The 22,893-nt window shown below is 46.2% G+C and overlaps 1 protein-coding gene across 1 annotated transcript in view; it reads left to right on the top strand.

The window, feature by feature from the left end:
* Positions 1-22,893, top strand: part of LOC119462278 (cytochrome P450 3A14-like) — a 66,539-nt gene that overhangs the window by 18,026 nt on the left and 25,620 nt on the right. Inside the window, exons 7-10 of the mRNA XM_049673230.1 lie at positions 2,332-2,477; positions 3,128-3,243; positions 5,157-5,298; positions 12,839-12,999. Of these exons, the coding sequence (XP_049529187.1) occupies positions 2,332-2,477; positions 3,128-3,243; positions 5,157-5,298; positions 12,839-12,999 (565 nt within the window). The remainder of the gene's footprint in view (positions 1-2,331; positions 2,478-3,127; positions 3,244-5,156; positions 5,299-12,838; positions 13,000-22,893) is intronic.

Genomic DNA, 22,893 nt, shown 5'->3' with positions numbered 1-22,893 from the left:
TATTCAGCGGTGTTAGAACAATCTTGTACCACAAGTTCGATAGCCTTCAAGAGGTTCTTCCTCACCTTTTGAGCGACCGGATTTGCGATACGGCGAAAACTGGAGGAGCTGATCCAGGAAAAAAAAAGTGAAACCAGAGGGAAGTGCGTAGTCGTTCAGGGTGAATAACGATAACAACGACTTAAGCAAAATGGCAGTGTGGCTTAGGATAAAACATCTCGGCGCAGGTTATTTTCTTAAGGCTTTCGCTTTTAATCCTTAGCTTATATTAATTAATATACCCCGATTCCTTGTTTTTATATTTTCCCCCACAAGCCTGTCTATACCTAAATAAGTTTTTGTGTCTTAGTGTTAAATATGTACGCTAGTTGATTGAGGAATTGATTAGTCTATTGATTGTATGATTTGTTGACTGACTGATTGATTACACGATTCTTCAAAAACCCAGAGCGATAGGTGTGTGCGATGTCCTGAAAAGATTATTCTCTAACCTAATGTATATAACTGATAGGCGATTCTTTGACATTTCTGTGAGGATCTGGACTCCGGGGCACGAGTCCCTGTTGCGGGAATGAGGCAGCCGACGCCTCCGCCCGAGCTCTCGTACACCTCACAGGAAGCTCCAAGGTGGGCAGATGAAGTCCCCAATAAGCACACCAACACACACTGCAACACTGCAAGCTAGACCCGTCTCCTCTACCGAACCTAACTCGGGAAGAGGCCGTAACCCCCAGTAAATCGCAAACCAACAGCTACGCCCGCGGTGTACTATTGCGCCTAATCTCACTCACTCAGCATTCATACTTCTGCCCATACTGTCATGCCCCCAGACACCGTATGCCATATCGTATGGGGATGTGTAGGAAAACATGGCATCGTAGACGCCCAAACACTAACCGAAGAGCAGTGGGAGGCCAAGCTTCATGCCCGGGCCCGAAGAGATAGCGCAGCCTCATCGAGCGGGCACGGCAGATGGCCATGGTCCCTCGGCTACCAGGAATAAGGAGGCCACCCACCTAGGGCGCACACTGCGCTTGCTCGTAATCAAAGTTTATCATCTCTTTCTCTCGAGCTCAATGTCCATCTTTAACTGAGAGGGAAAGAGAGAATGCGTGTAGCTGTTGCACCGCTTTGTCCGAATCACCATTCTATATTGTCGCAACGTCAAAAACAGAGGTCGCACAGCACTGATAAAGAGGAACAGCAGCAGGTCGCATTTTTAATACTGTGCGCTACCGCGAATTCTTCACTACGCCTTGACAAAAAAAAGTCACAGGCCTGCGCGGCACACGCAGCACAGTCACATCGTAAGCTGGTGGAGGGTCTTCGCGACAAAGTCTCTTCGCCTCGATTTGACGAGAACGGTCTGAACTGTCCGCCCGGCGTCGACAGCGAGCTGCGGCTTGTAATGCTCTCTGCACAGCAGTCTGCTGAGCCCGATGATGCCTGGTTGTAGCCGCGTACGTAGCTCTACCATTCGCTTCGGCAGCAGCGGTTCGTAGCTTGTGAGGAGAGGCCATAACGTCTACCGACGAGGTATCCTGAATACGTGGTGCACATCTCACATCGGAATCGAGTTGATTTTGCGCCTCGTCTGAATCACATCTCGTCGTCTGCGCCTATGCACGCTGCGCTTCCAGGCGCCTTACCTAGATGGCGCCACCATACTGGCGGAGGCTTGGATCGTCTGCGCCTGTGCGCGAGCCTGGGGAGCATTTATAGCACATTTTCCCACTGCCCGTTGGCAAGCGCTTGCGTGGTTCAGTGGTAGAGTATCCGGCTCCCACGCAGCGGGCGCGGGCTCGATCCCGCCGGGAACCGGGTACTTCTTTCGCATTTCCGGCGATAGCGGTTACGGTCCCCAACGGCGGCGGCGGCAGCGGCGGCGGGCACCATCGCAAACCGAGGTGACCATTGGAATGAGCCCATAACAGCTTACGCTGTAAAACGCTCATGCATACTCACATTTTCCTCCTCTTCATCGGAGTACAGGCGCGGGAATTGCGTCCCTTCGAAGGAAGCATCGTCCCGATGCGCAACTTGAAGCGCCTGAGGGCGGTGTACAAAGGCACAGAGCAACACACACAAAACAAAAGCACACACACACAAAAAAAGAACACCGGCGATAAGAAAACCGGTGATAATGAGGATGCCTGTGATGAGGTTCCTATATAGTATGGTATGTAGATGTATACGTTTCACGAAATAACAAGCGTTCACTAAACGCTTTCTAGTAACTCCGAATTAACGCAGTGATGACATGTGACCTTGCACATTAACCTTGAACAAAAACATTTAGACGAGCCTCGCGGTATATTACTTTTCTTGCAGGTTTTACGGACACTTCGCTCTCGACATGATTGCGAGATGTGCGTTTGGTACGACGCTTGACTCCTACACGGACGCGACGAATGAGTTCGTAACACAAGCGAGAAAGGCTTTTGCGGCGAAAATCACGCCTCTGGTAATCATTAAAGGTGAAAGACATTCGCTGAATTCCTACTAGTTCTGAATTGACCCTTGTTTCCAGTAAGAAAACAATTGCATTTCTTTGCTAACATCGATGTTCTACGCATGTAAATTGCAGTTAATGCTGGCAACATTCCAGGAATGTGATATATCGGTTACAGCTACGTTCAATTAAGCAAGATTAAGTCGAATGTTCCGGAGGATTGCACCCGTTGGATAACGGACAAGTGCGCGAATTCACTGCTGCAGTACATGCATCAAGCAGGGCGGCATGTATTTATTTGAAGCCTTTGGCTAGTTTTTCGTACATAGTGCCACGGCAAGTCCATGGATCGAACTAAACATAAAATAAACTGTTTAAAAGTTCCAGCTATCAATATAGGTGTGTCTTGCTGTTCTCGTGCTAACGACGACTGCTAAACTGTTGTCTATTTTCTACTCAAGTGGTACTTTTGCCTTGACCTCTCGATTCCACAATAAATAATTAACGCAGCTTGGGTACTAAATGAAGAATTGTCTCAAAGCGTCCGTAAATATACAACGGCCACAGAGAAGAAAGCCAGTTGGCCCAAACTGCAACCATCGACATTTCCTTTTGTATGTGGCCGAATGTTGGTAAACTATCGGCTTCAATCCAAGGCAATTATTTCGTTTGCAGTGCTACTTCACAACTTTGTCAAGAATATCAAGCTGGCAACATTCGACGAAAAGGCTTTCCTCTACTTCAAGAGCATCTGTCAGCGCATCATGAAAAAAAGAGACGAAGGCAAACAGGTTCGTTCATGCTGAGAACTTATGCCTTTGCAAGCGACATAAAATAGACGCCGCTTCACTTTTAATGGCTACATAAATGTACACCTTTTGGCATTTATCTTGTCCGCAAACAACACTCTCATTGATCTCATATGCGTCTTTTTTTAACACTCAGCGCTACGAACTCTTTTTTCAAGAACGCCATGTCACGATGATACGTGTGTGCCGTTCGTGATCTCTAAACGTGATAGGCTTTTACGTGCCAAAAACACGATGTGATCGCGAGGCATGTCACAGTAGTTATGAGGTATGAGGCATGCCATATTCCGGATTAATTTTGACTAGCGGAGGTGTTTAACGTGCACCCAAATCTGAGTGCACCGAACGCTATTCCATATAAACGCCGCCGGCCAAAGAGGAAAACACGTACGCGCACCTTCCGACTTCCCGACGTGGTCTCCCCAGGCGCCGTCTATCGCGCACTAGCAAGGGCCCGAATCCCGCCAGAACTGGGCCTATAACGAGGACTTGTAAGCCGGGCAAATGGCGACGCCAGCCGGGATTTCTCGAGGGAGCAGGCGCACACATTCTCCGAAATTACCCAACAGGTACGCCTTGCCCGTCGACTCTACCCTCCTCCCCACCCCCGACTATCCCACTGCCAACAAATCCTCTGGAGGCGACTCCAGACCCGAACTGTTCCCACCCCTCAGCTCCTATCCCACTTCCGCCCCGTTTCGCCAGAGTGCGCTCTCTCTGGAGAGTCGCACGCCACCCTAGACCACATTCCTGTTCGGCTGCCCGGCGGATCCTGCCTCCGCAGGGACAGCCCGCCATCGGAACATGGGAGGTCCTCCTTGCATTGCAGGACCCGGACACCCAACTTCGCTGCGTGAACCGGGGTGCCAGTGCTATGGCCCTACGTGTCCTGGACACATGCGTGTAATGTGAGGGCTGTGCGGTGGCCCTGGGCCCTTGAAGGGTCCAAACTGGCTCGCTTAATAAAGTTTTTCATCCATCCATCCATGGGCCTATAGGGTAGCCGGCTGATCCCCCGTGGACGGGGTGGCAGTGAGGTGGCGGGGTTTTACGACCCACCACCACCACCTACAGGCCGGAGGCGAGAGACGTGGAGAGAGGGAAACTTCATTTGACTAATGGGGAAGAGGGTAAAAGGCGGAATTGGAAGCTTGATGGGTGGGGCCCTTCGTCCGAGGGTCCACAAGCTTTAGCTGCCCGCCGGGCTAGGTCTAGGAGCACAAGTTGCACTCCGAGCTGGAGAGTTGTGCCTCCCATTGCTCAATTTTGTATTCCCTTCTTCTACCTAGAAATGTATCCACGTTTTCTGGCCTTTCTATACACCGCCACGAGATGTGATACAAGAGTGGCCTGTCACCGCACCTCGGCAAGTGTCCCGGTACAGCGTCGGACAATTTTTGCTTAATTTTGTTCTCCGAAACGCAACGACGTCGTGAAACTGCACCGCGGGCGCCCCAACTCCCGTTATAGTGTAATTTTTTCTTAGAGTAAACGCTTCAGGATGATTTGAAGAACACCACGGTCTATATGTAAGTGCACTGCAGAGAGAAAGTACACCTTTTTTGGCAATAGTATACAAGCTTCGTTGCCTACGACCGCCATGCCGACTACAGGCTGTCTAATGAACTTCCTGCGGTACGCCATAAGTTCGAACTTCCTGACGAATTATCGCCAGGAAATGAGTAACGAATTATCGTTTACTCATTTCTTCGAAACGGCGCCATAATCACCGTCCAGAGTTGTGCAGTGCGGGGGAGCCCATGGGAACTGCACCACACAGCCGAACACGTGTGGTGAAGAAGCAGAGTAGCCCGTAAACTTTTCACAAACGCTGTACATGCCAATGTATGCGTAATGTTGAAAATTATTCCGGCGCGCTTGAACTCATCTTGCAGAGACAAGACGACTTTCTGCAAATGATGATTGAAGCTCGAAAAGGTCGGCTGGCACCCTGCGGCGAAAGCGGGGACGAACCAGGGACCGACTACTTCGATGACGGCATGGAATCGAAGTCAAATGGCACGTCGAGTTCTAAAGGTCAGTCAAATAAGTGCGATGCTTTGTCCTCTAAAGCAATAATTAGTGAAAAAAAAGCAAGCGTTTTGTTTTCGCTCACACGATTTTCTGTATGGGCTATAGCATAATCACGTCGCGTTCGAAAAAAACGAATATAAACAAAGAACAGGTGCAGAGACGTAGAAATCGGGAAAAATTAAACAGACAGTGTAAGACATAATGTCACACTGAGATGAGAGGTTAAAAAGATTACATCATCTTCCCGTAGGGGAACCCTGAGTAGTATGCGAAGCAGCCACGGGGTCGACTCAAGTTCCCATTAGTTTTCAGATCGGCCTGTCGCCGCTGCCGTTTCGTGGCAGCGGCTCGAGCCCTCTTCTCCGCGGCGCTGTCCACGGCGCTGACGCTGGCGTTGACGCTGGCGTTGACGCTGGGGCTGTCCGTGGCACTCATCGCGGCGTTGCGGGAGGAGAATGAGAGGAGCGGAGCGCGCGCCCGCTAGCAACAGTGGCGCCCCCCAGCGGAGTATGCAGCGCCTACCGTCGCGCCTCTAACCTAAGCTGCTTCGCATTATCGCGCGCGGAGCTGCAGGTGTTGCCATTCGTTGCGCAATCCGGAGAGGAGAGGTGCATCGGAGAGGAGAGGAGGAATGCCGAGAGGAGAGGAGATGAGACAAGGAGAGGAGGGGAGGAAGATGCGCATGCGCAGTGCGGGTGTGGACGCCGCACGGCGGATGGTTGGAGGGAGGGAGTGACATAGCCCCGACCAGAAGATGCTTCGCTTCTAAAAAAAGTCAGGCGCATGCACAGTGATGATGTTTTTCATGTTAATCAGCCTTTCCTAAAAGTAACCTTTAACGCTCGTAGTGCCTTCGACCATTTAGGAGTCAAATGGTATTACAGGAACCACATGTTTTCAATCTCTCCACCTCATCCCCCAGGTAAATGTAATATATATTCTAGAGGTGGCGAGTAAACCAAGCAGATGGAAATGACAAACCTGACAATAGGGCGCGCATCTTGCTTTAGAGAGCATCCTGCGGAAGGAACGCAGATCTAATGAGCTCATATTTGCTTGCTTTCGTTTCTGTAACTACCATGCGATTGGTACTTCTGGTCTATTGTCCCGTGTCCCAGGCAAGCTTATTTTTTTATTGCCAGGGTTTAATCTTTCCTGAACTTTTTGCTAATTACCCTGTCTTCTCCTGAAAGCCTACTTCTGGATATATTTCGGTCCACGAAATAACTGCCCAAAACTTTTGACCTTGCTCAACGCAAACGTGTTCGCGTTAGGGTGATAAACTCTGTCTGTTACGAATGAGCATCCCACAACAACGGCGTGATCTGGCTACACGGCCCCACTTAATTGTGTCAACCTGGAATTGAAAAAAAAAAAACACATCGCATTACCATCGACCTACGCCATCTTATGCGATATTTGACAGGTCGTTTCAGAGTGCTCTGGAAGTGTTAACAAAATGCGATAGGGCAGTTTTATGGCGGCATTTTATGCGGTATGCACAATGTCTTGAACGTAAATGTTCTTCTTAGTTGGCAGCTCCTGCCTTAAGATCAGCGCCCAAGTACGCACCGATTCATTTATTCCTTTATTTTCTGCAGAGTAACATAGAGAAATGGAGTAACCGAGACACTCTGCCCCTCAATTTCTCCACAGCGGTCCATGTATTACAGAAGAAACAGAACAGCTCTAAAGCTGCGTTACCTGAATAAACACATCTATAAGATACAATCAGGTTTCATTGCAGGGATTGGAAGATGTTTATGCTCACAAAACAGTGTACGTATGTTGTCCTATACTACATTTGGAGCGCTGCCGGATCGTTCAGAAAGAACTGGCCGAACAGGCTATTATATTCTAACGGGAATTGTTCTAATCGTTTGTGGCAAGCAAGAATCACTTCATGTGCTGTATAATATATTCAGCCTTTATTGTCCTTACAACAAGCTGTGGCTGCCAAATATAAAGACAGCGCTAACCTTATTCTGGCCTTTTGCCTCATTCATGTTTCATTCTTGCACACCTAAGATTACTGTCAAATCTAGCCGGTATACTTCTCAATGTTTCTTTCTCGTGGGTCAAGCGAGCCTACATGTTCGCTTGAAAAAGAAAAAAAAATCTTTCATCACCGCGTGAAAGAAAGAATCTAAAGGCTGATTTCAGGATACACTCCCGGTGAGCTACGCTAAAAAAAAAAAAAAAAGAGCACGGGAATTGAAGTGCTTTTATCGCTTGACTTTCACCGCTATCAAACTATCCCTTCAGATTCACTTGAAACTGACCTGGGTTTATTACCTCCTATGTGAAACGAGTAAACGCAAAGGCCACATATTGAGCTTGTGCATTGCGAAGTAAACAGAGCATGAGGCGATAAATGCATTTCTCAGCTGTTATGCAGCACATGAGTACCAGTGCGCTCGCAAAAATGGCAATTATCTTTCATACATTCCCGTGAAAAGAAGCCAACATATGTCTTTGTTTCCGGAGGAAATCGCCATGCAACTTGAGCCTGACATTCTAACGGAACACACTTGTTATGTGGCAGTTGCCGCCAGCGCATCAGCCCGCTAAATGGACTCGATGAACAGCAATAAACTTTTATATATCCTCCTGCAGATAGGATGACCTCAAACCAACTTTCGACCGACCGTGATTCAACGAAACGAGCAAAAGGTCTTGCACCTAAATGTTCTTCTCAGCTGGCATCTCCTGCTTAAGCAGATCAGCCCCCGAGCACACACCGAAAATAATGACTATCTTTTATTAATCTCCTTGAGAGCCGTCCAACCACGGATGACACACTCCAACCCACGCTTAAAACTAGAGATTAGCTGTACGAAAAAAAAAGAAAAACTGTGCGGTGTTTACGCAGACATGTTGTCGGCTTACAGATCGTCAAGTGCCGTACAGTCTCACAAAAATTTTATAATATTGTGCGAGCGTCGACTGCACGGTGTGTCAGCGGCCTTGCAGCGGTGAAGAGTGGAGTGATAGGCGACTGTATGAGCGGGCGTATAAGGCGATATCCAGTTCGAGTGCCATTTGCAGCCTTGTGTGCTTCAGGTGTGCCCTTGGCCGCTACGAGTCCGCTGACACGCTGTGCTGTCGACGCTCGCACGATACTATTAAATTTTTGGGAGGCAGTACTTTCAGTGTATGTAGCGTGTACAGAGGCGACCGCTCGCGAATGTGCTATAGGTCTTGTTGATCACAGACCTTTGTGAGAGCAAGCTATTTTGGCGTGCCGACCTCACAAGCGATCGCAGCAGGGGGCGACGAAAGGTACTGCTGCAACTCCTAAGGGCAAGGAACCTGCACTAACCCTTTAGCCTTTATTTGTGTTCAGTGTGCTGCACGCGATACTGTGCGGCGAACTTGAGGGACTGCCATGGGTCGTCTGCGTGCTTTTCGCTCTCTTCCTTTCTTTTTTCTTTCTATCTGAGCCTATACCTATAGTCCTGAAGCGTAGAGCAGCAAACCGGATGTTTCATTCCGGTTAAGCTACCAGCCTTTCTGCTTTCTTTCGTATCACTCTCCCGCTCTGTTTTACATTTGCAAAAATAACAGTGACAAACTGCCGTGCCAGCCAGGCATGGTATTTCAATCCAATCACGCCAAGGTAACCGGTGCTAGAAGTACTAGGTCTTTGTATATAAGGAGCGGTAATACGAACAACTTGTTCAAATAAAAACAAAACAACACCCTTGGAAAGGTAACCTTTAGGAACAATATTAAAGGAAAGGACGATCGTACATGTAGAAAACCTAAAGAACACACACACACACACACACACACACACACACACACACACACACACACACACACACACACACACACACACACACACACACACACACACACACACACACACACACACACACACACGCGCGCGCGCGCGCGCGCGCGCGCGCACGCACAAAAAGCAACTAGAATACAGCGCCTCTCGGGCCTTATAAGTAACACTTAAAAAACAAAAACAAGAAAAGAATGATTTCGATCACTAGCTATTGTTCTCCAATGTTACGTTATAGCCAACGCTGTCACCCCTTTGCAGTTTGTGTCAAAGTGCTTTTGTTTTTCTTTTGTAAAGCACGCTGGTGGATTCCCGTGTGGAAAGAAAAAACAAAGCAACAGGCCTATCAAGAACATGGGCTGTCGGCGAAGGAGCGCTCAGCGCTGCAACCTTCGCACGCACTTATTTTTTTTAAAGCTTTCCCTTCCAAAGCCAAATCCTAAGTTTGCTCTCTCAGTTGCCTACACTCTAACTTCCTTACGGAGGCCCATTAGGGCTTCACACCGACGCCGCGTGCGACTTCCCATTATTCAGAACGTCGCGACAGGCTGTCATTGATTGCCCATATAAATTAAGTCTCTTAGGATCAGGCGCGTTAAGTAACGGTCCACGATGCCTCCTCAGATGTGCTGTAGGACGACATGGCTCTCCGCCGCCCCAGTAAATACTTAAAGCATCTGCACGCTGTCCTCTGCATGCTTGATAACTGAGCCAGATTGAGCCAGCTGTGCAGCAAAGAGTTACATTTCTGAACCCGTCTCACATAGAGAGAAGAAAGTAGACCTATAGTTGCGGCGTGTTGCACAACTGAGGCATTTCTATACGAATGCTAAAGAGACGGAAGACGAGTATGAGAAACACATGCAAACGACATCAACTCTGTCAACTGACGGAGTTGACACCCTCAAGGTGGATAAAAAATTCGTGAAAGGAAAAATTGGCATTGATGATTTACCGTATTAGGTGTCGCCGTGCTTCCAGTTGTCGATTGATTCGCCTTCGCTCCACGAACTGCTAGCCTCGTGCTCTTATCTCAGGTGGTACAGCGACCACCCTGGAAAGGCGTTATAGTCACTGGTTTGAACCCCCGGACCATCAGGACAAATATTTCTTGAAGCGCGAAGATTTGTTACTGAGAAACCCGTATGTAGGTCTTCCTTTGTACGGCACCAGGGTATACAATCGGGTGGCGGACAACTCTCCTTTTTACGAATATTCATCTACCTGGTGGATTTATACACGACTGATTTTCCTTATTCCATTACTTCTGTTGCAAGGAAACTAAGGTGCTGGTCGTCCTTGTCTGCTGTTGTCTTTATTGCTTCGCGCAATTAGCACTTGCAAAATAAATAATGTATTCCAGCGTCGTGTCCCGTGTGCTTCCCGCTTCTGTATTGCGCCCTCTTTTTTTACTAGTTAAAAACGTCTCAGTGCAATCATATATATATATATATATATATATATATATATATATATATGTCTCAGTGCAATCATATATATATATATATATATAGGCTGTAAATCGGCATTTGTTACATTTTCTCAGAAAGTTTTTCACGGATTCTTCGACAATCCACAGACAACTCAAAGAGGCTGACGTCTCGTTTAGGTTTCGTGGATACGAGGATACTGCAATGACCGTAATAAGTACACGCTCAAACTTACTACCCTTTATTGACTCCTCCTGAAATGAAAATCTATCGAGCGTTTTCTAGTCGAATTAGAAAGGGGTCGTAATGGAAAAGGCTGTAGAACTTCCAAGCGTCTTTTCAATACATGTTACGCAATGGGAAATGCCGGCACAATTCCCGCACGCATGTGCAAGGTGACGTCGACAATGATCCAATGAGCAACGTACCCTTCCTCCCTCAAAATAGATGAAAAAAAATCTTATGCAAAAAATTCGATAGCCTAATACAAGGGTAGCAGCAGAAAGAAAAAAAATATCCTGCTTTAGAGTATCAGAACAGTTTCTGGAAGAATTTTTACATAATAAAATAATGTGCTAACTTTTAGTGCATGGCTGTTTAACGTAATAGAAAAGAAACGTAAATCAAGCTGCGCATTTCATAACACAAATACAATATATAAAGAATCGACTCAAACTACATGCACAACACCGGATTTATAAACGAATTACGTCAAACGATTCTCTGATAACACAAATTAAAGGGCAAATCAGATATCACGATACATAAATTGCATACCCTCGTAAATCTCGTAGTTTCCCCTCAGCACTTGATCGCTTGCCGCTGTGAAGAAGCTGACCAAGGCAGCAGTAAGACCAGCTCGCATCAAGGAGTGCTAAGGAAGCGTTTAAACGTTTGAAAAAGAAACTATGCATCAGTTACATAATATTTTTTTTGTTAAAACAAAAGAGTTTGTTCTCAGAAGAACAGTTGAAAAGCCTAAGAGATGCCAAAATTTACGCACGCTAGTTTTCAGAGACATCCTTCACAGATCTACAGAACGCTGTCAGAACTTATAGGTTCAAGATATGTACGCTCAAGGCGTAATATGTTCAGGATATTTATTTAGCAGCTCCGGTCCTTCACGGCCTTCGTAAGTCTCAAACCGTGGCTATCCACGTTTGTACTATGTAGCCTAAAGGACATCAAGTGAATTCACCGTCAGCACTCACTCTTTAGAAGGACATACTGTTGGGTCAGTTCGTTGAGAGTTTACTGTTGGAGCGTACTCAGAATAATCAGTCACCAAGGCGTAAGCGGGCTACATTTCGCGCTATATTATGTGGGAGGAGATGCGTTCCTAGATTAGCGCAATGGCTGTTTGCAATTTATACTGAAGCTATACTTCGTCATACTAGACTTCCCGGATGAAGAAGCATTGACACATGCAGAACGAGCACCTGGTCCTGTGGGTTCAAAACTATGCATTGAATATATAGTCAGTGGACAAAAAGTAGTCACATCTAGCGTGGGATGAAAGCTAGCCACATTGCCTAGAACCGAAACTCTCTGCAATGAACTTTGTCTTTAAACTCCGAAAATGTCATTTGTGGAACAATTTTTTCTCATAACCGCGTATTTCGCTACACCGGAACCACCGGGAGCGACTTGGCCAATTCGTCATAACATGGTTTTCATGAGGTTTGCTGATCTTTTTTTTTTTTTTTTATTTCTTTCGTCTAGGTTGCCACTGGGCATAATGTTGGAATGAAATTACATATAAGCATAGAGGCACGTTTCGTGCAGGTACTGCAACAGCGACTTATTAACTCTATTGTCCCTGAGGCATCGTTCAGTGTCTTCGGGTTGGCCAACGCTCGTTTCGTAGCTTCACACTCCCAAGTGTGAATCGTTCACACTTTCGAGGACTGTCTCGGTCGCAGGGCAGGTCCAAAGCATACAGGGCGGGCATCCGCTGCAGACGCAGGAACAGCACACTTCGCGGTCACTGCGCATTGTGTCGATATGGTTGGTCCCAGGTACAAGCGATGGCTGTTGTAAGAATCGCCCGGGCCCGAAGTCAGCGGGAGAGAGCCTTTTCCGCCAGAAAAACATAGCCTCCGAGATTGGCGGGCGCATCCAGCGCGCGCTGCCCGATCCCGGATGCCATGATTGTAGGGGAAGGGAGCAGACGCGAGGGGCGATGAAGGCATGCGTATCCACCGATGGATATATGTCTGGGCAATGAGGAGAGCGTGCGGGTGGAGGAGGAGTTACGGGTGGTGGAAAAGAGTGTGCGTATGCAGCGCTGGTAAACCGGCGGCTTCCGCACTGCGTGCAGTTCTGACCGAGGACGAAGCCCTGGCCCAGTGCGTGCTATTCTTCGTGGGCGGCCAGGAGACGACCGCGTCGACGGTGGCGTTCGCCGCACACCTGCTCGCCGTGCATCCCGAAGCGCAGGAGAAACTCAGGCGAGAAGTGGATGACTGCATTGCGACGCACGTAAGTGAAGGTTCGCACGCGAGCACGCCATGTTATTTTTTTGTTTTTTGCAGGCAACTACAGATAATGTCAATGCTTTTTGGAAAGTATCGGATAGGTTTAAATTCCTAAAAGAGGACACAGACTACTCTTTAGAGAGACCTTAAAGAGAAAAATAAGTGTAAGCGTATCGATAAATTACTCTTCTACAATACAAAAAAATAAAAATAAAATAAGAGTAATTCGTAGCGTGATAGGGAGGCTAGATAAACCGTAAGTGACGCAAAAATTAAAAAAGGATGGAAAAGGATGGCGACGCCTCCTTTAAGTTCCTACATCAGCTTGTATGCCATGACAACATAGATTTTTACGGTGTCCATTTTGACGTAGTTATTTCTTTTTTGTCCGTGAAGATACATTATATAGGTTGTTTCTTATTTGTCCATATTGTATTCCTAGGGTGTATTCAGATAAGAGCCAACTAGGTGATCCAATATTTATTTTTTGTTGTACTCGAAATCTTTTATATGGCAAAAATATGTCTGGTGAAAATAGTCCACCTTGGTCTTGTGAAATACCGCAAAGCGTTTTCCGAAAACAATTACCACGTCACTGAAAGTGCAGTGTTATTTGGTTGAGATTAGGAAATTTTCCAAACTTGAAGGTTAATATCAAAGAACTTGACCATTGTACTGAGTAAAATGTATTGCGGCAACTGATGATGACTTTTCCTAAGTGCACACTCAAGTTCAGCTCTTTGTGGCGCAAAATAGTACAGTAAAATATGGTAGAGTTGGGTTGAGGAGAAAGCTTGTTTCAATTACGCGTTATTTAACGGCTTAAACATGAAGCGCGAACTTTTTTTTAGCGTTTCCTCAGCTAACAACGCTTACTATCAAGAACAGTTTGCAACTATATGCTCAGCAGTCAATTGTAAATTAATACCTAGAGAGGTCACCCATTTTAGAGTTGCGAAATTTGGGGGTTTTTGAGCCCCATTAAAGAACAGACGTCGTCAATTATCATCAAAATTTCCACAATTGCCCTTCCAGTGCGAGTAATTTAAAAACTGTAAGAACATGTTGCATTAATTTGTGTTAAGTCGAGAAACTAACCTTATAGATAAACCTTTTTATTGTCGTTCATGCGATTTCGGAATTACAACAAATTAAATTTTCAGAAATATTTCTTTTCATGCGTATATATATATATATATATATATATATATATATATATATATATATATATATATCGTGTTTGCGTGTGATGCGTCGAATATTACAATGGGCACGTTGGTAACGATACCTCTTCAACAGCACCACACATGACATGGGTTGACTACCAGCTGAGTTTATTACATGAAAACAGCAGCTTATATACTCCAAAAACGTGAATTATCAGTAGGGAATTCTAGAGAGAGAAAGAGATAGTCACAATGTTAGTCTTGTATTAAGTTTAGTGGGTCGGGCCTATAGTTCAAGGCTGGAATGGCCATGGCGATATCACAGGCCTGCTGGAACACGACTTACCTTCCTCTAAATATTTTTGTTTCATAAATTCATTTCTTCGACTTGTAATAAGTTTGGCGGAGAGCGAAAACAAGGGAACCGCTTCAGCAATAGCTATTCTTCAGTGACTGCTGTCCGGCGCAGCCTACTGTCCTGTGTTTTCATTCCTTGTAAGTACGGCATGTAAGTACGGCATTTATGGTCGTCCTCGCTGACCTTTAACCTCGTTGAAGGTTCCAGACTGCAACATAAATTGCATGCCCACCAGCTTCCTATCGTAAAATATGATGTAATTTGATACCTCAGGAATAAAGGTCCCCGAGTCATTCACTGAGACAACTGCTGCCAACAACGTGATCAGGCAACAGCGCTCATGCCAGAGAAGTGCACTTATAATACGCCTTCATCATATAAGCCGGCCAACAGCTGCCTATGACTTATTTTGCCCCAGTCGAGCGAGTCTTCTCTGATATATTGTATGCAGAGCGCATCACTGATCTAATTGTACCTACCGTCACTGCTGTAAACTCTTTATTTTTAACGCGACAGCGTTATGAGCCCCGTGTGGCAGAAAATCCGGCGTCGGCGTCAATAACGGCGTCCGTGGCGAAAAAAAAAATCGCCAACCACACCGACCACGCAGGCCCTCCGCATTGCGCAAGGTGTTAGCGAACGAGCAAATCATCCCGAGCCACCCGAACCGCGCAGGCCCTCCACTTGGTGCAAGGTTCTGGTGAACAAAAATTGAATTTCTCACAGTGAAATCTGTCAGAAAATTTGTAAAGTACGACTTAACCACAATTACAGACACGGTGACATCGGATTGTAATTTGAATGTACGAGAAAACATAATTCTGTTTCGAGGAAACTCAATCACAAACCCCTTTTCCAGCATTTCTACCATACGAACATGGCGAGCTCGGGTAGTTTACTTGCGAAAATGCTATCCAGATGTCACTCGCATCCTCAGCAGGTCAAATTGGGACTTCGCCTGCCTAATGCATTTTGGACACGCACGCGCGTCGGGGCAATAGCAAACAAACAAAAATTAATAAAAAAAGGTGCTAGGGCCTTCACATTTTAATAGAAGACGACTTACATTGCCCCTGGAAAATTGCCTTACCAGCAATGCATTTCTGTTTAAAAGTGAAGCCGACTTTAAGGGGATCGGTGTAAGCTTGGTTTTTGTAAGCTGGCTTTCCCTCGCTCTGTGTTGCAGTGAAGCCCAGTGAAAGAAAGATGCATTGCAAACGGGGCCCGATAACGCTATCGCGTTGCACTCTTAAAGGCGAAGCTTAAGCGTCCTTCAATTATTTTTGTTTAGTTTTGCAAATTGTGTTCTTGAAACTAGTACAGCAGCGGCGCAAATGTGACGCCTCTCAATAAAAAATTATGCACTATAGTTAGTAACAACCATTAGTATTTTTAATAATCCACCAACTGCTGAATACTACCATGTCAATATATATATATATATATATATATATATATATATATATATTTCCAGTCTGATACTGCAACAAAATGGTACACGTCTGAAAATATTTGCAGCATTTTTTATGGTACTATCGGTTGGATACAAGGTAAATTTCCGACTTAAAAACATAATGATGAAACATGTTTTGTGCTTCTTTAATTAGCAGCGCCGGAAGGAAACTTGTGGAAATGTTGATGAAAAATGACTATGACTTTCTGTTGTTGACGCTCTAATATGAATGGCCTCAGTAGGCATTATTCACTAATAACTGCTGAACCTATAGTGGCGAGAACTTTTTTTTTATCGTAAGCGCGGATACTTGAGGAAACAACAATTTTGATGTTCATGTTCAAAAATAAGAGGCAATATTAAAGGGAATGACAACCGCCCACAACCTGTCATGAGATTTTGGTGAAAGTGAAAAGAGCATGATTTATAGTGATGGAATCAAAAATGCTGTTCTTGGTTTAAATACAACTTATAATTTTAAATCTGCACAGAAAGTCATGCAAACAGCATGTCGCCATGCTCTGCGGTGGAGGCTCTGCCGTTGCAGGCCTACCACAGGACCCCTTATTTGTGTACTTAAGTAGGTTATTATTAAATGCGAAGCATTTCTTGGCGAAAATTTGCCACTTTGACAGTGTCGATCTATCTATCTATCTATCTATCTATCTATCTATCTATCTATCTATCTATCTATCTATCTATCTATCTATCTATCTATCTATCTATCTATCTAGATTTCTATCTGTCTATCTATCTAGCCGCCTACTTTTTGGTGCTCTCATCGTCGTTCATGGTCATGTTAGGCACCAAAATTTGCATATTAAGACAAGAGTGTATGACGAACATAAATGATTAGGCATGACATGAATATCATGGCATGTGTGTCATGTAGGTCATGAAACAGCCGCCTTCGTCTTGGTGCCGTCATGGTCGTTTCGTTAACTTGTTAATTAACTGGAATGAGTTCAAACATGGGTACTAAGTGAAGGAAACACTAAAGGATTATGGTAGAAGTCATGGTCATGAGCATGACTCGGCAAAAATTACAGTGACTCGGCGAAACATTAACACTCAGAAACCACAGGAATGGGTTCGGACATAAATGATAGGTCATGAAATCGATGTCACGACATGCGTGTCATGTATGTAGGTCATGAAACAGCCGCCAACGTTTTGGTGCTCTCATGGTCGTTCCGTTAGTTTGGCCTGCTCCTCGCACTCTGCTTCGCATAACATCGATTCCCACAGGGCGTGGGATCTGCCGGGTTTGTTTTAAGTAGACCATACGGATTGTTTAAAATCGCATTATTGATATTTTTTAGGCGCTTGCGATGGCCGTTCAACGCCTGCAAGCGGCGCTACCTTCGATAAAGGAGTGGAATGGTAGAACCACGGCGTCCCTCCTTGCATGGCGGCGAACAATACCGCCCTAGGTGGTGTCCAGATCCACGCCCCAGTGACAGTTCCCTCTGACTCTTCGACTCTGTGCCATTCCACTCTGTGAACGTGGAAGACCAGTGAAGCTGTTTAGCGCACGATACAGAGGTTACACAGAATTTTGAACAAAGGTACGAATGCGTCCGTCACGTAAGGCAATGAATGGCTCAAGGAATGAATGGCTCATACCCTCTTAAGCAATGCCGCATATCCCCGTAAACACGTCCTCCCCATTACGACGCCAGAAGATAAGTGAAATTCTAACTGCTGGAGTGATGAGCGGCAACGGAGCCAGCTGTGGAAGAAGACGGCGACGCTCGAGCCATTGCTGATGATGATTGATTTTTGCACAACGGAGTGAGCTGTGGAAGACGACGACGCTCGAGCCATTGCTGATGATGATAGCGTTTCCGCGCGGACGCCATGAAATCCCGGATCCTAGCCTTAATAAACTGCTGTAAAACGGATCTCGAAGGCTACGCTTTTGGCGGGCTGTGTGTGCCGGTTAGTGTGCTGCAGAGCCGGAAACATGTCACGGCTGTCACGTTTTGAACGTCACCGATTTCGCGTGCTTGTTCGTATGGATCTAAGTTCTGGGAACGCAAGCGAGCTGAAATTCTTCTCTGCAACTCACTCAGGTCTTCAAAAGACGACATGCTTCGAAAATCAACTGCGCAAGCGTTACTACGGCGAAGCGCTGCACTGCCCATCCCATGTAAAGGTATAGTTTCGCTTTCAATAACTTGGCTGGGTTGAAGGGAACTTGGCTTGACTTATATATCCCCAAATAAGTTGAGCAGAAAGAGGGGAAAAAGGTTTTTACTAAAAAAAGGCCGAGTGTCTAGCTAGAAACCACGAAAGCAGCTGGTTGTAAAAGTAATTCATCATGAACAGTAACTCAGCACAGAAGCACGAATCACGTGAACATCGGCTTGATAAACAACAGACTACAGGGGAACCCGGGTATATCGAACCCACCAATAACGAGTTATTGTGGATATCGAACAGCTGTAAAATCCCCTTGAATATCCCATGCAAATGTATAGGGCTGGTGCACGCGTATATAGAACGCCCGTTCACCGGGCGTTCTGTATATTCGATATATCGAACGCGGCGACACGCCGAAGTGCCCTTCCTTGTGCACTTTGAGGTCTTGTGGCACCTGGAGGTGGAGAAGAGAATGTGCATTCAGTTGAGCCGTGTGGGTGATGTGTGCAGTCAGTTGAGCCCCGTCGAGCTGTTCGGCCAGCCCGCGCGCTACCTCGAACGTCAACATTCCTTCTTTCCGATTTTCATGGCGTCGTCGTGTGGGTGGAGTGCCTATTCGTGAGTTCATGTTCCGCAAGTTCATGGCCGCTACAACTGTAAAGAAAAGAGTCAACTTGGATTTTGCAATGAAGTTGAAAGGGATCCAGCAATAATTTTTTTTGGAGGTAAATAAAGCGTGTTTGCTTTTTGTTTTGTTCCTTTAACAGCGGAGCTGTTTAAGCCAACCGTTAATCCGTGCAAAGCGAACAGAAAATGTGGGCCGATCCTGGCGTTAGTGCAGAAAGCGTTCAAGCGCAATGGCACATACCCCTGTGAACTTGCTAAGTTGGTATTACTCGAGGATGGTATGACTTGGTAGTGCTTAGCCTAGCCTAAATACGTGGCCAATACCTTGCGATAGCCAATCGATAGCCAATCGATAGGTAATGAATAGCTAATCGATAATCGATCAGTAATGAATAAAGTCCTGAAAATGCTGGGGATGACTAGGTGACTAGGTACCGATCAGCTCCACTGTTGCTTTAACCTTGAGCCACTAGTGCAAGCTACGCAAATTTTTTTTCCGAGTGAGTGCAGTTACTTAGCGGCCCTCCGACGGGGGCGCCAGTCAGTAAGCCACCGTTTGCCTCAGGACCTATTATTTTATATATCGAATTGCCTGTACATCGAATTTTTTTTGTGATCCCCTTCCGATTTCAAATATCCGGGCTCGACTGTATTCTTTCTTATGGCTGGGGCCTCTCACCATGTGCCTCCCACCAATGCTGCCGAATAACTATTGCGCGCATAAGTCCTCATAAACACGATCGCGACTGCAGAACGAATATTTCCCATAACAAATGTTTCACGATGTTTTCCGCGTTAGAACTGCATGATTCAACACTATGACCAATGAACATTCCTCTGCAACCGAAAAAAGATATTAAAAAAAAAGAAAAATCGGCAGCTTAGAAGTTGGGTGTTAGCGCCTTTAGGACACTCAACATCGCATGATTGAAACAAGCTTTCTCCTGGTGCCGACTTTGCCTTATATATTATATTTTGCAACACAAGAAGCTGAGCGTGCGTGTGTAATTAGAAAAAGTTATTTTCAATTACCATAATGATGTTAGTCGGCACAATGTTCTAGTTATCGTGATTTAATCCTTAAGATTTGTCAAACTTCTTAAATTAAAAAAACATCTTTTCATTTTAATGACATACCGCTATCATTTTCTTTAGAAAAGGCACGCCGTATTTCACAAAATGAAGGTGCATACCTTTCACCAGACATATTTTCGTATCTCATACAAAAGTTTCGTGCAAAGCGTTACATTGTCATAGGAACACCTGGTTCTTCCGTACCTGAAACATACATAGGAGTGCCATTCCGAGGAATAATTTTGTCAAGAATGTAACACAAGGTATGAGCAACTTTAGTAATAAAATGGTGTGACAACATAACCCGCATATACCGTATGTCGCATAGCAAGGTGTGGAATATATATACACCTAAAAAAATTCCGCTCACGGGCAACTCCGTCCACGCCGACGCCGGCTACGAGGCCGACAACGGACTTTCCGCGACACCGAGCGCTTAACGCTTTCGCGTGAAAAATGTAAGTTTTAACGCGATAGCCTTTAGGCCCCCGTGTCACAGAAAATCCGGTGTTGAGCCCGTAGCCGGCGTCGGCGTCCCGTGAGCGAATAATATATCACAATGAAATGCCTTTAGCTACCATTGTCGGCGACCTTCAGGTGACCTTGAGCCAAATTACAGAGCCATTATCCGGGCATCGTTGCGAGAATAAAACCAGTCAAACCAGTCAAACCAACGAGTCAAAAGTTAAGAAAATACGGTCTCTGGCTCCCAACCCTTTGTGCAGGACCGCATTACATATGCTGTTACTGGCCAGACAAGTTTTACAAAATATTGCTTCCGAGCGCTTCCTAATGTTTGTTCACAATATCACTCAAGCTGTAACTTCTAGTACACGGAACTAAAGCTCTTTTATCAATAAAGTTACTCACATCTTGTATTACGTTCTTTACGAAATTATTTCTCAGGAGTTTGAGAATGACAGCCCACAAACAAATGTTTTGAAACAACGCAAGAGGCCGTGTTTCTAGCAGAAAGCTCGCCTCCGTGCATAGCGCTCGCCGCCAGCGTTTTAGGTTAAACATCACGGTCACATAAGCTGCAGTTGCCGGGAAGCGTGAGAAGCAGTCAGAGATCTTTCAATGCTATCGCATTACATTCCTAAAGGCGAAGCTTACGCGTCCCTCAAATTTTAACAGCGCAGCTGTTCTAGCTAACCGTAAAAAGTGGCGCCTGCTGTCGCAAGACCTCGCCGAGCTATGACGTCACTGCGTTGCCTAGCAACCACCTCGCGTAGCGGTGTGTGCCTCGCCTCCTCTCCATGCCGTGTACATGTTGCCTTGACATGGGACGTTAAGGAGAGGGAAGGAGAGCATGTTCGGGAGGAGCGCAATGCTCGGGAGAGGGAAAGAGAAAATGAGAGCGAAATAGAGAAAGAAATTCTAGCAGCACCAACGAGGCAACGCGAAGAGCTGCTGCTGACGCCGCCCGCTTTGCCCAGCTGCGCATGCGCTGAAGCAGTAGCGATGACGTCGCCTCGCGTAGCCTAGTAACCGCCGGCGCATGTGCGCGCTCGCTTCACCTGACACAGACACTGCTCCAGCTCCTGCCTGCGTTTGTGGCATGCCAGGAAAGCTGTCGCTGGTAGGCGCCGACGCGTCCAGTGCTAGTCACGCGAAATGTCGCGAAAGGGAAGGTACCTCCGAAAGTGATCGCTGTAGAATACCTCCCGTACATGCGTAGTTACGTTAAATCAAGTTAAGACCTAGCAGCAACCAAGTTAATACCTAGCAGTAGCAGCCAGTAAGATTTGAGGATTGACACTTTCACTGTGTCTAAGCTTTGCACGACTGAATGCAAAGTTGCCTGCTTTTACAGCATAGCTGTTAAGGGGTCAGTCTCCGATGGTTGTGTCCGCGTCTCATTGGCCGTATGCTTTATGTGCGAGTGAAAGCGCGCGACGGGGAGCGAACGCACGGCGGAGAGCAAACTCGACTTCTTCCGTCGCATAAAAGGACGTGGGGGGACGGGAGCGAGGGAGAGGAGGCGACGTTTAGCTGCGGCACCAAATGCTTATTTGCGACAGGTCATTTTGTTTCGAACCTTTAATATTTCAGTCTGAGATGATTTAACATAAAAGGCATGGGCTGCCGGTGTTTTGTTTCATGACATTTGTTTATGGGCTGTCATTCTAAAAATTCTGAGGAGCTGTATAAACGTGGACATGTAGCAGCACCAGCAACGCGCAGAACTGTTGTCGACGGCGGCGACGTTTTTCCCGCGTTCGCACCGAACGCGCGCGGCGTTGGTGACGTGTTTATGAAGAACGTGCCAACCTTTACCGTACACCCTATAGCGGTATACCGTAGCGACCATAAGGCCATGGTCCCTGTGGTCACTAAATAAATTAAAACCACCGGATCATACATATTTATCATTCTATAATAGTTCAAATAACCAATTACACCATCACATCTTAAAAGTCATAATTGGAAATACATAATTCCCACCATAGTACAGCTTCGCTGGTCTTCCATCTCCACCCCAGTGGAAGGGCTGACAGTTTTAGTGGCGAAGCACCTTAGGGCCGAGCCTTGTCCCTCGTTCTCCGTTGGCCGTAGCACTGGTCTGCATGGAGACAGCTAGGGGCGCTGCGGTGCACAAGGGCTATATAAGTGCTGTATATACTGCACACATGTACATGTGTACAGTATATACAGCGCTTATATAACCCTTGTGCACCGCAGCGTCCCTAGCGATCTCCATGCAAACCAGAGCTACGGACAACGGAGAGGCTCGGCCCTAAGGTGCATATATATATATATACATATATCTCAATTTTCCACAAGGATAGGCAACAGTGTACAACATAACACAAACCCGGACCTTACTCTCACTAAGCACATACCCAATGCTACATGGATCCACACGCTTAACTCATTGGGCCACTTTATCCTCAGCACCCGGATCCCTACTCGCACGGTCTCTAAGACACAACGCCGCCAAGTCGCCATTATTGACTGGGACAGGTTTCGCAAGATTAGAGCAGCCGCACCTGAAACCATCGATAATCTGGACACGTGGGTGCAGCAGCTTCTGGGAGACGCCACAAAGGTCACAACCCAGGCAGCAACCAC

This window comes from Dermacentor silvarum, chromosome 8 (genome assembly GCF_013339745.2).
Source record: "Dermacentor silvarum isolate Dsil-2018 chromosome 8, BIME_Dsil_1.4, whole genome shotgun sequence".
Taxonomy (NCBI): domain Eukaryota; kingdom Metazoa; phylum Arthropoda; class Arachnida; order Ixodida; family Ixodidae; genus Dermacentor; species Dermacentor silvarum.
The sequence above is the reverse complement of the archived record's forward strand: the minus strand, read 5'-3'. Positions and strand labels throughout refer to the sequence as shown.